The sequence below is a fragment of the Mya arenaria genome, chromosome 5 (genome assembly GCF_026914265.1).
Source record: "Mya arenaria isolate MELC-2E11 chromosome 5, ASM2691426v1".
NCBI classification, from domain to species: Eukaryota; Metazoa; Mollusca; class Bivalvia; order Myida; family Myidae; genus Mya; species Mya arenaria.
This window is the reverse complement of record NC_069126.1, coordinates 16,140,620-16,156,278: the sequence shown is the minus strand read 5'-3', so window position 1 is coordinate 16,156,278 and position 15,659 is coordinate 16,140,620. Positions and strand designations below refer to the sequence as shown.

Below are 15,659 nucleotides of genomic sequence, written 5' to 3'. Positions count from 1 at the left end.
TAATTGCTTAAATCTTTTATAGGCGTCTACATTTAAAAAATTCACGATATATACGTTTAGAAAAAGTTTCGTTATTTTTCACCAACTAACATTTCTTATTTGACAGCGCCATCATGGGGTGACCCACACATTAAAACCATCGACGGGGCTGAATATACATTCAATGGTCTTGGAGATTTTACACTTCTTAAAACAGAGTCTGGAGACAAGTAAGTCATTTAAGTGAACATGCCTTAGATACTGTTTTGATATACAGTCCTTATAACTAAAATATATACATTGTTATTTAAGAAGCTTGTGTGTTAAATGGTAGCAGGTACCTTAAGCAGCTACAATGGTCATAAAATTAATATTGCCAAGTGTTGTGACATGATGTTGTAATATACATGATGCATGATGTTGTAATATACATGATGTTTTGTCAAACCTAACTTGTAGGAGGTGTAATGGGTATCAATAACATTCTACAGTAGCTACTGTTAAAACCAATTTGCCGTATAATGCCCAACAGGCTTTTTTAGTTGTTTATGATATAACTAAGACAATGCCTGCACATGAATTACTGTATATACCTGCATATATTTATTTTTCTTACTAGATCGTGTGAAATACAGGCCCGCACTGAGTATGCGCGTGCAGGGAACACTGATGCTACAATATTTACTGGTGTCGCAATGAAGGTGCATATTTGTCTTTGTTTAATAACCTTTTAAAATGTTAAACCATTCTTGTGAATATGAAATGTAACTATTAAGCACAAATAGATAGTGTTGCTACCTTTGTCTGCCCTAATTTGACCTTTTGTTAGAAAATGAGCAAACTGCAATTAGCCCGGAGATCGGCCCCGGGGTATCACTGCTAGACCGTCCGGTGCTCTACCAACCGAGCTTACCGGCCGGTCGGATACATCACACACCTTTTAAACTATGCGAACTGAAACCGCGATATAGATGCGTATACCAATATATCTTTGTGAATCAAATGTATGTTTATAGGTTGGAGGAAGTGACACTGTGGTGGTATTATTGAATACGACGACGGAAACAGCAAAAATTTATAGTAATGGTACATTTGTGAACGATTTCCCGCACAATTTCACAGTAGACAACATTGCTGTCCAAAGCCGAGGGGACAATCTTCTTGTTTTGACTTCTGCAGTAGGAGTTTCTTTGCAAGTACGAGTATTATTAAAATATTTGAATAACAACTTGGTTCTCTTTGATGATCTAATATATTAGCAATCGTTGAATGAAAGCGGTAATATATATCTATTATTGTCTGGACTGCACAAAGGCAAGGCTTTGTTGCTGAAGGCGAGGAAATATTTTACTTATTTTTCGATTTAAAATACTCTATAAAACTATGTTTCTTATTTTTTTGTTGCTGTTCAATGCCGATCTCCGGTGTGAAACCTACATTGAGGAGCCATTTACATGTTATCAGTTTCTTATAGGGGTATCATTTGTTTCACTGACCCAGTTTGTCCCGGCATTATTTTAAAACGATATTTTAGTACTTGTATGGTGTCTCTCGTTGAGTGTCTGTAATCTCATGACACTGTGTGTTTCTCGTTGAGTATCTGTAATCTTATGACAGTGTGTGTCTCCGTTGAGTGACTGTAATCTGATAACAGTGTGTGTATCTCGATGAGTGTCTGTAATATGATGACAGTGTGTCTCTCGTTGAGTTCCTGTAATCTTATGGCAGTGTGTTTTTCTCGTTTAGTGACTGTAATCTGATAACAGTGTGTGTATCTCGATGAGTGTCTGTAATATGATGACAGTGTGTCTCTCGTTGAGTTCCTGTAATCTTATGGCAGTGTGTTTTTCTCGTTGAGTGCCTGTAATCTTATGGCAGTGTGTTTTTCTCGTTGGGTGTCTGTAATTTTATGACAGTGTGTGTATCTCGTTGGGTGTCTGTAATCTTGTGACAGTGTGTGTCTCTCGTTGAATGTCTGTAATCTTATGACAGTGTGTGTCTCTCGTTGAGTGTCTGTAATCTTATGACAGTGTGTGTCTTTCGTTGAGTGTCTTTAATCTGATGACAGCGTGTGTCTCTCGTTGAGTTTCTGTAATCTGATGACAGTGTGTGTCTCTCGTTGAATGTCTGTAATCTTATGACAGTGTGTGTCTCTCGTTGAGTGTCTGTAATCTTATGATAGTGTGTATCTCTCGTTGAGTGTCTGTAATCTTATGACAGTGTGTGTCTCTCGTTGAGTGTCTGTAATCTTATGACAGTGTGTATCTCTCGTTGAGTGTCTGTAATCTTCTGACAGTGTGTATCTCTCGTTGAGTGTCTGTAATCTTATGACAGTGTGTGTCTCTCGATGAATGTATGTAATCTTATGAAACTGTGTGTCTCTCGATGAATGTCAGTAATTTTATTTCACTGTGTGTCTCTCGTTGAGTGACTGTAATCTTATGACAGTGTGTGTCTCTCGTTGAGTGTCTGTAATCTTATGACAGTGTGTGTCTCTCGTTGGGTGTCTGTAATCTTATGACAGTGTGTGTCTCTCGTTGAGTGTCTGTATTCTTATGACGGTGTGTGTCTCTCGTTGAGTGTCTGTAATCTTATGACAGTGTGTGTCTCTCGTTGAGTGTCTGTATTCTTATGACGGTGTGTATCTCTCGTTGGGTGTCTGTAATCTTATTTCACTGTGTGTCTCTCGTTGAGTTTCTGTAATCATATCACAGTGTGTGTCTCTCGTTGAGTGTCTGTAATCTTATGACACTGTGTGTGTCTCTCGTTGAGTGTCTGTATTCTTATGACAGTGTGTGTCTTTCGTTGAGTGCCTGTAATCTTATGACAGTGTGTGTCTCTCGTTGAGTGTCTGTAAACTTATGACAGTGTGTGTCTCTCGTTGAGTGCCTGTAATCTTATGACACTGTGTGTCTCTCGTTGGGTGTCTGTAATCTTATGACCGTGTAGGTCTCTCGTTGAGTTTCTGTAATCTTATGACCGTGTGTGTCTCTCGTTGAGTGTCTGTAATCTTATCACAGTGTGTGTCTCTCGTTGAGTGTCTGTATTCTTATGACGGTGTGTGTCTCTCGTTGAGTGTCTGTAATCTTATGACAGTGTGTGTCTCTCGTTGAGTGTCTGTATTCTTATGACGGTGTGTATCTCTCGTTGGGTGTCTGTAATCTTATTTCACTGTGTGTCTCTCGTTGAGTTTCTGTAATCATATCACAGTGTGTGTCTCTTGTTGAGTGTCTGTAATCTTATGACACTGTGTGTGTCTCTCGTTGAGTGTCTGTATTCTTATGACAGTGTGTGTCTCTCGTTGAGTTTCTGTAATCTTATGACCGTGTGTGTCTCTCGTTGAGTGTCTGTAATCTTATCACAGTGTGTGTCTCTCGTTGAGTGTCTGTAAACTAGGGATGGCAACGAGTACCCGAGTGCTCGAGTACTCGATCGAACGTCCGAGTACTCGAGTACCAAATCACTACTCGAGTACTCGGAAAAAAATAAAAAAAAATCTATAAAAATCACCATATACATGATTTACCTATCGAGATCGAGAACCTAATTATGTTGAGAATTGATATGATATATAGTATACTTCTCTATTGACTATGTCTTTGCTCTTCATGATGATTTGTTTCATATGATTTATTTCATATGTTTTGCATTTTGGCTATAGATGATATGTCATTTAATAAATATTATGTTATGTTATGATTTACAGACAAAATATCAGATCTGGTTAGTTGCCAAGAGGACAATTTACGGTCCCTCTAATCCCCGCTGTGTACACAATTGACCTCAATCAATTAGTTGACAGTTGTTGTGATAGTTGCAAACTGTCAACAACGGACCCCTATTTCAAATTAGCACTGATGTCAATTAGCGAAGTTTTGATAGCGGTACTTTCACCTACACAATTCTATTGTATACCAATAAGAGATCATTCACCAAACAATGGACGCTTACGAGCGAAAGAGTATCGACAGTTTCGAGAATTGATTTCTTAATGGGCGTATTTTAACTATTTTTGCAATGATTATCACAATTGATTGGTTGATATTTTAAATCAAGAATTATGAATATTAATGAGGTAAACAACATTTACACAGTATGAAAATCTATCATTTAAAAAAAAAGAATTGTAGAGTAAACAACTGAACAACTGAACTTCGCATTGAATTTCGTTCACTATTTTATGTATGCTATTAATTTTCGTTCATTGTAATTCTGATTGTTGTTCATTTCTGCAGTGCATACTTGTATAAAATAAAACGAATAAGACCAATTAAAAGCCTGAAACAACATATGTTTTCTTTTTATATCATTTTTTGTTAAAATACGTAATGAAAGTTTACTTTAAAGGTGAAAATGACCAATAATACGACAAAGGAAAATATACGTCATTAACGATACATGTATAGACAATCTTGTCTTTGCGAACACATATTCAATTTTTCCGAGTACCCGAGTACTCGATCGAACGATCGTCCGAGTACTCGAGTATTAATTTTACTACTCGTTGCCATCCCTACTGTAAACTGATGACAGTGTGTGTCTCTTGTCGAGTGTCTGTAATCTGATGACAGTGTGTGTCTCTCGTTGGGTGTCTGTAATTTTATGACAGTGTGTGTCTCTCGATGAGTGTCTGTAATCTTATGACACTGTGTGTCTCTCGATGAGTGTCAGTAATTTTATGACAGTGTGTGTCTCTCGTTGAGTGACGGTAATCTTATGACAGTGTGTGTCTCTCGTTGAGTGTCTGTAATCTTATGACAGTGTGTGTCTCTCGTTGAGTGCCTGTAATCTGATGACAGTGTGTGTCCTTGGTTGAGTGCTTGTAATCTTATGACAGTGTGTGTCTCTCTTTGGGCGTCTGTAATCATATGACAGTGTGAGTCTTTCGTTGAGTTTCTGTAATCTTATGACAGTGTGTGTCTTTCGTTGAGTGCCTGTAACCTTATGACAGTGTGTGTCTTTCGTTGAGTGTCTGTAATCTTATGACGGTGTGAGTCTTTCGTTGAGTATCTGTAATCTTATGACGGTGTGTGTCTTTCGTTGAGTTTCTGTAATCTTATGACAGTGTGTGTCTTTCGTTGAGTGCCTGTAACCTTATGACGGTGTGTGTCTCTTGTTGAGTGTCTGTAATCTTATGACAGTGTGTGTCTTTCGTTGAGTGTCTGTAATCTTATGACAGTGTGTGTCTTTCGTTGAGTGCCTGTAACCTTATGACAGTGTGTGTCTCTTGTTGAGTGTCTGTAATCTTATGACAGTGTGTGTCTTTCGTTGAGTGTCTGTAATCTTATGACAGTGTGTGTCTTTCGTTGAGTGTCTGTAATCTTATGACAGTGTGTGTCTTTCGTTGAGTGTCTGTAATCTTATGACGGTGTGAGTCTTTCGTTGAGTGTCTGTAATCTTATGACAGTGTGTGTCTTTCGTTGAGTGTCTGTAATCTTATGACGGTGTGAGTCTTTCGTTGAGTGTCTGTAATCTTATGACAGTGTGTGTCTTTCGTTGAGTGTCTGTAATCTTATGACGGTGTGAGTCTTTCGTTGAGTGTCTGTAATCTTATGACAGTGTGTGTCTTTCGTTGAGTGTCTGTAATCTTATGACAGTGTGTGTCTCTCGTTGAGTGTCTGTAATCTTATGACAGTGTGTGTCTTTCGTTGAGTGTCTGTAATCTTATGACGGTGTGAGTCTTTCGTTGAGTGTCTGTAATCTTATGACGGTGTGTGTCTTTCGTTGAGTGTCTGTAATCTTATGACAGTGTGTGTCTCTCGTTGAGTGCCTGTAATCTTATGACAGTGTGTGTCTTTCGTTGAGTGTCTGTAATCTTATGACAGTGTGTGTCTTTCGTTGAGTGTCTGTAATCTTATGACGGTGTGAGTCTTTCGTTGAGTGTCTGTAATCTTATGACAGTGTGTGTCTTTCGTTGAGTGTCTGTAATCTTATGACGGTGTGAGTCTTTCGTTGAGTGTCTGTAATCTTATGACAGTGTGTGTCTTTCGTTGAGTGTCTGTAATCTTATGACGGTGTGAGTCTTTCGTTGAGTGTCTGTAATCTTATGACAGTGTGTGTCTTTCGTTGAGTGTCTGTAATCTTATGACAGTGTGTGTCTCTCGTTGAGTGTCTGTAATCTTATGACAGTGTGTGTCTTTCGTTGAGTGTCTGTAATCTTATGACGGTGTGAGTCTTTCGTTGAGTGTCTGTAATCTTATGACGGTGTGTGTCTTTCGTTGAGTGTCTGTAATCTTATGACAGTGTGTGTCTCTCGTTGAGTGCCTGTAATCTTATGACGGTGTGTGTCTTTCGTTGAGTGCCTGTAATCTTATGACAGTGTGTGTCTTTCGTTGAGTGTCTGTAATCTTATGACAGTGTGTGTCTCTCGTTGAGTGTCTGTAATCTTATGACAGTGTGTGTCTTTCGTTGAGTGTCTGTAATCTTATGACAGTGTGTGTCTTTCGTTGAGTGTCTGTAATCTTATGACGGTGTGTGTCTTTCGTTGAGTGTCTGTAATCTTATGACAGTGTGTGTCTTTCGTTGAGTGCCTGTAATCTTATGACGGTGTGAGTCTTTCGTTGAGTGTCTGCAATCTTATGACGGTGTGAGTCTTTCGTTGAGTGTCTGTAATCTTATGACAGTGTGTGTCTTTCGTTGAGTGTCTGTAATCTTATGACAGTGTGTGTCTTTCGTTGAGTGTCTGTAATCTTATGACAGTGTGTGTCTTTCGTTGAGTGTCTGTAATCTTATGACGGTGTGTGTCTTTCGTTGAGTGTCTGTAATCTTATGACAGTGTGTGTCTTTCGTTGAGTGTCTGTAATCTTATGACAGTGTGTGTCTTTCGTTGAGTGTCTGTAATCTTATGACAGTGTGTGTCTTTCGTTGAGTGTCTGTAACCTTATGACAATGTGTGTCTCTCGTTGAGTGTCTGTAATCTTATGACAGTGTGTGTCTTTCGTTGAGTGTCTGTAATCTTATGACGGTGTGTGTCTTTCGTTGAGTGTCTGTAATCTTATGACAGTGTGTGTCTTTCGTTGAGTGTCTGTAATCTTATGACAGTGTGTGTCTCTCGTTGAGTGTCTGTAATCTTATGACAGTGTGTGTCTTTCGTTGGGTGTCTGTAATCTTATGACAGTGTGTGTCTCTCGTTGAGTGTCTGTAATCTTATGACAGTGTGTGTCTTTCGTTGAGTGTCTGTAATCTTATGACAGTGTGTGTCTTTCGTTGAGTGTCTGTAATCTTATGACGGTGTGTGTCTTTCGTTGAGTGTCTGTAATCTTATGACGGTGTGAGTCTTTCGTTGAGTGTCTGTAATCTTATGACGGTGTGTGTCTTTCGTTGAGTGTCTGTAATCTTATGACAGTGTGTGTCTTTCGTTGAGTGTCTGTAATCTTATGACGGTGTGTGTCTTTCGTTGAGTGTCTGTAATCTTATGATAGTGTGTGTCTTTCGTTGAGTTTCTGTAACCTTATGACAGTGTGTGTCTTTCGTTGAGTGTCTGTAATCTTATGATAGTGTGTGTCTTTCGTTGAGTTTCTGTAACCTTATGACAGTGTGTGTCTTTCGTTGAGTTTCTGTAATCTTATGACAGTGTGTGTCTTTCGTTGAGTTTCTGTAATCTTATGACAGTGTGTGTCTTTCGTTGAGTGCCTGTATTCTTATGACAGTGTGTGTCTTTCGTTGAGTTTCTGTAATCTTATGACAGTGTGTGTCTTTCGTTGAGTGCCTGTATTCTTATGACAGTGTGTGTCTTTCGTTGAGTGTCTGTAATCTTATGACAGTGTGTGTCTCTCGTTGAGTGTCTGTAATCTTATGACAGTGTGAGTCTTTCGTTGAGTGTCTGTAACCTTATGACAGTGTGTGTCTTTCGTTGAGTGTCTGTAATCTTATGACAGTGTGTGTCTTTCGTTGAGTGTCTGTAATCTTATGACAGTGTGTGTCTTTCGTTGGGTGTCTGTAATCTTATGACAGTGTGTGTCTTTCGTTGGGTGTCTGTAATCTTATGACAGTGTGTGTCTTTCGTTGGGTGTCTGTAATCTTATGACAGTGTGTGTCTTTCGTTGAGTGTCTGTAATCTTATGACAGTGTGTGTCTTTCGTTGAGTGCCTGTAATCTTATGACAGTGTGTGTCTTTCGTTGGGTGTCTGTAATCTTATGACAGTGTGTGTCTTTCGTTGAGTGCCTGTAATCTTATGACAGTGTGTGTCTTTCGTTGAATGTCTGTAATCTTATGACAGTGTGTGTCTTTCGTTGAGTGTCTGTAATCTTATGACAGTGTGTGTCTTTCGTTGAGTGTCTGTAATCTTATGACAGTGTGTGTCTTTCGTTGAGTGTCTGTAATCTTATGACAGTGTGTGTCTCTCGTTGAGTGCCTGTAATCTTATGACAGTGTGTGTCTTTCGTTGAGTGTCTGTAATCTTATGACAGTGTGAGTCTTTCGTTGAATGTCTGTAATCTTATGACAGTGTGTGTCTTTCGTTGAGTGCCTGTAATCTTATGACAGTGTGTGTCTTTCGTTGAGTGTCTGTAATCTTATGACGGTGTGTGTCTTTCGTTGAGTGTCTGTAATCTTATGACTGTGTTTGTCTTTCGTTGAGTGTCTGTAATCTTATGACTGTGTTTGTCTTTCGTTGAGTGCCTGTAATCTTATGACTGTGTTTGTCTTTCGTTGAATGTCTGTAATCTTATGACGGTGTGTGTCTTTCGTTGAGTGCCTGTAATCTTATGACAGTGTGTGTCTTTCGTTGGGTGCCTGTAATCTTATGACGGTGTGTGTCTTTCGTTGAGTGCCTGTAATCTTATGACAGTGTGTGTCTTTCGTTGGGTGCCTGTAATCTTATGACAGTGTGTGTCTCTCGTTGAGTGTCTGTAATCTTATGACAGTGTGTGTCTTTCGTTGAGTTTCTGTAATCTTATGACAGTGTGTGTCTTTCGTTGAGTGTCTGTAATCTTATGACGGTGTGAGTCTTTCGTTGAGTGTCTGTAATCTTATGACGGTGTGAGTCTTTCGTTGAGTGTCTGTAATCTTATGACAGTGTGTGTCTTTCGTTGAGTGTCTGTAACCTTATGACAGTGTGAGTCTTTCGTTGAGTGTCTGTAATCTTATGACAGTGTGTGTCTTTCGTTGAGTGCCTGTAATCTTATGACGGTGTGAGTCTTTCGTTGAGTGCCTGTAATCTTATGACAGTGTGTGTCTCTCGTTGAGTGTCTTTAAGACGGTGTGTGTCTTTCGTTGAGTGTCTGTAATCTTATGACAGTGTGTGTCTTTCGTTGAGTGTCTGTAATCTTATGACGGTGTGAGTCTTTCGTTGAGTGTCTGTAATCTTATGACGGTGTGAGTCTTTCGTTGAGTGTCTGTAATCTTATGACAGTGTGTGTCTTTCGTTGAGTGTCTGTAATCTTATGACAGTGTGTGTCTTTCGTTGAGTGTCTGTAATCTTATGACGGTGTGAGTCTTTCGTTGAGTGTCTGTAACCTTATGACAGTGTGAGTCTTTCGTTGAGTGTCTGTAATCTTATGACGGTGTGTGTCTTTCGTTGAGTGTCTGTAATCTTATGACGGTGTGAGTCTTTCGTTGAGTGTCTGTAATCTTATGACGGTGTGTGTCTTTCGTTGGGTGTCTGTAATCTTATGACGGTGTGTGTCTTTCGTTGAGTGTCTGTAATCTTATGACGGTGTGTGTCTTTCGTTGAGTGTCTGTAATCTTATGACAGTGTGTGTCTTTCGTTGAGTGTCTGTAATCTTATGACGGTGTGTGTCTTTCGTTGAGTGTCTGTAATCTTATGACGGTGTGTGTCTTTCGTTGAGTGTCTGTAATCTTATGACAGTGTGTGTCTTTCGTTGAGTGTCTGTAATCTTATGACAGTGTGTGTCTCTCGTTGAGTGTCTGTAATCTTATGACAGTGTGTGTCTTTCGTTGAGTGTCTGTAATCTTATGACAGTGTGTGTCTTTCGTTGAGTGTCTGTAATCTTATGACAGTGTGTGTCTTTCGTTGAGTGTCTGTAATCTTATGACGGTGTGAGTCTTTCGTTGAGTGTCTGTAACCTTATGACAGTGTGAGTCTTTCGTTGAGTGCCTGTAATCTTATGACAGTGTGTGTCTTTCGTTGAGTGTCTGTAATCTTATGACGGTGTGAGTCTTTCGTTGAGTGTCTGTAACCTTATGACGGTGTGAGTCTTTCGTTGAGTGTCTGTAATCTTATGGCAGTGTGTGTCTTTCGTTGGGTGTCTGTAATCTTATGACAGTGTGTGTCTTTCGTTGAGTGCCTGTAATCTTATGACGGTGTGTGTCTTTCGTTGAGTGTCTGTAACCTTATGACGGTGTGAGTCTTTCGTTGAGTGTCTGTAATCTTATGACAGTGTGTGTCTTTCGTTGGGTGTCTGTAATCTTATGACAGTGTGAGTCTTTCGTTGAGTGTCTGTAATCTTATGACGGTGTGAGTCTTTCGTTGAGTGCCTGTAATCTTATGACAGTGTGTGTCTTTCGTTGAGTGTCTGTAATCTTATGACAGTGTGAGTCTTTCGTTGAGTGTCTGTAATCTTATGACGGTGTGAGTCTTTCGTTGAGTGTCTGTAATCTTATGACAGTGTGTGTCTTTCGTTGAGTGTCTGTAATCTTATGACAGTGTGTGTCTTTCGTTGAGTGCCTGTAATCTTATGACAGTGTGTGTCTTTCGTTGAGTGTCTGTAATCGTATGACAGTGTGTGTCTTTCGTTGAGTGTCTGTAATCTTATGACAGTGTGTGTCTTTCGTTGAGTGTCTGTAATCTTATGACAGTGTGTGTCTTTCGTTGAGTGTCTGTAATCTTATGACAGTGTGTGTCTTTCGTTGAGTGTCTGTAATCTGATGACAGTGTGTGTCTTTCGTTGAGTGTCTGTAATCTTATGACAGTGTGTGTCTTTCGTTGAGTGTCTGTAATCTTATGACAGTGTGTGTCTTTCGTTGAGTGTCTGTAATCTTATGACGGTGTGTGTCTTTCGTTGAGTGTCTGTAATCTTATGACGGTGTGAGTCTTTCGTTGAGTGTCTGTAATCTTATGACAGTGTGTGTCTTTCGTTGAGTGTCTGTAATCTTATGACAGTGTGTGTCTTTCGTTGAGTGTCTGTAATCTTATGACAGTGTGTGTCTTTCGTTGAGTGTCTGTAATCTTATGACAGTGTGTGTCTTTCGTTGAATGTCTGTAATCTTATGACAGTGTGTGTCTTTCGTTGAGTGTCTGTAATCTTATGACAGTGTGTGTCTCTCGTTGAGTGTCTGTAATCTTATGACAGTGTGTGTCTCTCGTTGAGTGTCTGTAATCTTATGACAGTGTGTGTCTCTCGTTGAGTGTCTGTAATCTTATGACAGTGTGTGTCTCTCGTTGAGTGTCTGTAATCTTATGACAGTGTGTGTCTCTCGTTGAGTGCCTGTAATCTTATGACAGTGTGTGTCTCTCGTTGAGTGTCTGTAATCTTATGACAGTGTGTGTCTTTCGTTGAGTGTCTGTAATCTTATGACAGTGTGTGTCTCTCGTTGAATGTCTGTAATCTTATGACACTGTGTGTCTCTCGTTGAATGTCTGTAATCTTATGACGGTGTGTGTCTCTCTTTTTAGTGTCTGTAATCTTATGACGGTGTGTGTCTTTCGTTGAGTTTCTGTAATCTTATGACAGTGTGTGTCTTTCGTTGAGTGTCTGTAATCTTATGACGGTGTGTGTCTTTCGATGAGTTTCTGTAATCTTATGACAGTGTGTGTCTTTCGTTGAGTTTCTGTAATCTTATGACAGTGTGTGTCTTTCGTTGAGTTTCTGTAATCTTATGACAGTGTGTGTCTTTCGTTGAGTGCCTGTAATCTTATGACAGTCTGTGTCTTTCGTTGAGTGCCTGTAATCTTATGACAGTGTGTGTCTTTCGTTTAGTGCCTGTAATCTTATGACAGTGTGTGTCTTTCGTTTAGTGTCTGTAATCTTATGACGGTGTGTGTCTTTCGTTGAGTGTCTGTAATCTTATGACGGTGTGTGTCTTTCGTTGAGTGTCTGTAATCTTATGACAGTGTGTGTCTTTCGTTGAGTGTCTGTAATCTTATGACGGTGTGTGTCTTTCGTTGAGTGTCTGTAATCTTATGACAGTGTGTGTCTTTCGTTGAGTGTCTGTAATCTTATGACGGTGTGTGTCTTTCGTTGAGTGTCTGTAATCTTATGACGGTGTGTGTCTTTCGTTTAGTGTCTGTAATCTTATGACGGTGTGTGTCTTTCGTTGAGTGTCTGTAATCTTATGACGGTGTGTGTCTTTCGTTGAGTGTCTGTAATCTTATGACGGTGTGTGTCTTTCGTTGAGTGTCTGTAATCTTATGACGGTGTGTGTCTTTCGTTGAGTGCCTGTAATCTTATGACGGTGTGTGTCTTTCGTTGAGTGCCTGTAATCTTATGACGGTGTGTGTCTTTCGTTGAGTTTCTGTAATCTTATGACGGTGTGTGTCTTTCGTTGAGTGTCTGTAATCTTATGACGGTGTGTGCCTTTCGTTGAGTGTCTGTAATCTTATGACAGTGTGTGTCTTTCGTTGAGTGTCTGTAATCTTATGACAGTGTGTGTCTTTCGTTGAGTGTCTGTAATCTTATGACAGTGTGTGTCTTTCGTTGAGTTTCTGTAATCTTATGACAGTGTGTGTCTCTCGTTGAGTGTCTGTAATCTTATGACAGTGTGTGTCTCTCGTTGAGTGTCTGTAATCTTATGACAGTGTGTGTCTTTCGTTGAGTTTCTGTAATCTTATGACGGTGTGTGTCTTTCGTTGAGTGCCTGTAATCTTATGACGGTGTGTGTCTTTCGTTGTGTGTCTGTAATCTTATGACGGTGTGTGTCTTTCGTTGAGTGTCTGTAATCTTATGACAGTGTGTGTCTTTCGTTGAGTGCCTGTAATCTTATGACAGTGTGTGTCTTTCGTTGAGTGTCTGTAATCTTATGACAGTGTGTGTCTTTCGTTGAGTGTCTGTAATCTTATGACAGTGTGTGTCTCTCGTTGAGTTTCTGTAATCTTATGACAGTGTGTGTCTCTCGTTGAGTTTCTGTAATCTTATGACAGTGTGTGTCTTTCGTTGAGTGTCTGTAATCTTATGACAGTGTGTGTCTTTCGTTGAGTGTCTGTAATCTTATGACAGTGTGTGTCTTTCGTTGATTTTCTGTAATCATATGACAGTGTGTGTCTTTCGTTGAGTGCCTGTAATCTTATGACGGTGTGTGTCTTTCGTTGAGTGCCTGTAATCTTATGACGGTGTGTGTCTTTCGTTGAGTGTCTGTAATCTTATGACAGTGTGTGTCTTTCGTTGAGTGCCTGTAATTGACGGTGTGTGTCTCTCGTTGGGTGTCTGTAATCTTATGACAGTGTGTGTCTCTTGTTGAGTGCCTGTAATCTTATGACGGTGTGTGTCTCTTGTTGAGTGTCTGTAATCTTATGACAGTGTGTGTCTTTCGTTGGGTGTCTGTAATGTTATGACAGTGTGTGTCTTTCGTTGAGTGCCTGTAATCTTATGACGGTGTGTGTCTTTCGTTGAGTGTCTGTAATCTTATGACAGTGTGTGTCTTTCGTTGAGTGCCTGTAATCTTATGACGGTGTGTGTCTCTCGTTGGGTGTCTGTAATCTTATGACAGTGTGTGTCTCTCGTTGAGTGTCTGTAATCTTATGACAGTGTGTGTCTTTCGTTGAGTGTCTGTAATCTTATGACAGTGTGTGTCTTTCGTTGAGTGTCTGTAATCTTATGACGGTGTGTGTCTTTCGTTGAGTGTCTGTAACCTTATGACAGTGTGTGTCTCTCGTTGAGTGCCTGTAATCTTATGACAGTGTGTGTCTTTCGTTGAGTGTCTGTAATCTTATGACAGTGTGTGTCTTTCGTTGAGTGTCTGTAATCTTATGACAGTGTGTGTCTCTCGTTGAGTGTCTGTAATCTTATGACAGTGTGTGTCTTTCGTTGAGTGTCTGTAATCTTATGACAGTGTGTGTCTTTCGTTGAGTGCCTGTAATCTTATGACGGTGTGTGTCTTTCGTTGAGTGTCTGTAATCTTATGACGGTGTGTGTCTTTCGTTGAGTGTCTGTAATCTTATGATAGTGTGTGTCTTTCGTTGAGTGTCTGTAATCTTATGACGGTGTGAGTCTTTCGTTGAGTGTCTGTAATCTTATGACAGTGTGTGTCTTTCGTTGAGTGTCTGTAATCTTATGACGGTGTGTGTCTTTCGTTGAGTGTCTGTAATCTTATGATAGTGTGTGTCTTTCGTTGAGTGTCTGTAATCTTATGACAGTGCGTGTCTTTCGTTGAGTGCCTGTAATCTTATGACGGTGTGTGTCTTTCGTTGAGTGCCTGTAATCTTATGACGGTGTGTGTCTTTCGTTGAGTGTCTGTAATCTTATGACAGTGTGAGTCTTTCGTTGAGTGCCAGTAATCTTATGACGGTGTGTGTCTTTCGTTGAGTGCCTGTAATCTTATGACAGTGTGTGTCTTTCGTTGAGTGCCTGTAATCTTATGACAGTGTGTGTCTCTCGTTGAGTGCCTGTAATCTTATGACAGTGTGTGTCTCTCGTTGAGTGTCTGTAATCTTATGACAGTGTGTGTCTCTCGTTGAGTGCCTGTAATCTTATGACAGTGTGAGTCTTTCGTTGGGTGTCTGTAATCTTATGACAGTGTGTGTCTTTCGTTGAGTGTCTGTAATCTTATGACAGTGTGAGTCTTTCGTTGGGTGCCTGTAATCTTATGACAGTGTGTGTCTTTCGTTGAGTTTCTGTAATCTTATGACAGTGTGTGTCTTTCGTTGGGTGCCTGTAATCTTATGACAGTGTGTGTCTTTCGTTGAGTGTCTGTAATCTTATGACGGTGTGTATCTTTCGTTGAGTGTCTGTAATCTTATGACATTGTGTGTCTTTCGTTGGGTGTCTGTAATCTTATGACAGTGTGTGTCTTTCGTTGAGTGTCTGTAATCTTATGACAGTGTGTGTCTTTCGTTGAGTGCCTGTAATCTTATGACAGTGTGTGTCTTTCGTTGAATTTCTGTAATCTTATGACGGTGTGTGTCTTTCGTTGAGTGTCTGTAATCTTATGACAGTGTGTGTCTCTCGTTGAGTGTCTGTAATCTTATGACAGTGTGTGTCTTTCGTTGAGTGCCTGTAATCTTATGACAGTGTGTGTCTTTCGTTGAGTGTCTGTAATCTTATGACGGTGTGTGTCTTTCGTTGAGTTTCTGTAATCTTATGACGGTGTGTGTCTTTCGTTGAGTGTCTGTAATCTTATGACAGTGTGTGTCTTTCGTTGAGTGTCTGTAATCTTATGACGGTGTGTGTCTTTCGTTGAGTTTCTGTAATCTTATGACAGTGTGTGTCTTTCGTTGAGTGTCTGTAATCTTATGACGGTGTGTGTCTTTCGTTGAGTGTCTGTAATCTTATGACGGTGTGTGTCTTTCGTTGAGTGTCTGTAATCTTATGACAGTGTGTGTCTTTCGTTGAGTGTCTGTAATCTTATGACAGTGTGTGTCTTTCGTTGAGTGTCTGTAATCTTATGACAGTGTGTGTCTTTCGTTGAGTGTCTGTAATCTTATGACAGTGTGTGTCTTTCGTTGAGTGTCTGTAATCTTATGACGGTGTGAGTCTTTCGTTGAGTGTCTGTAATCTTATGACGGTGTGTGTCTTTCGTTGAGTGTCTGTAATCTTATGACGGTGTGAGTCTTTCGTTGAGTGCC

At 40.0% G+C, this 15,659-nt stretch overlaps 1 protein-coding gene across 3 annotated transcripts in view; it reads left to right on the top strand.

Annotated features, from left to right (window-relative positions):
- Positions 1-15,659, top strand: part of LOC128233395 (uncharacterized) — a 66,285-nt gene that overhangs the window by 29,412 nt on the left and 21,214 nt on the right. For all 3 annotated transcript variants that reach the window (XM_052947055.1, XM_052947054.1, XM_052947053.1), the window contains 3 exons: positions 107-209; positions 599-680; positions 996-1,175. In XM_052947055.1, the coding sequence (XP_052803015.1) occupies positions 107-209; positions 599-680; positions 996-1,175 (365 nt within the window). The remainder of the gene's footprint in view (positions 1-106; positions 210-598; positions 681-995; positions 1,176-15,659) is intronic.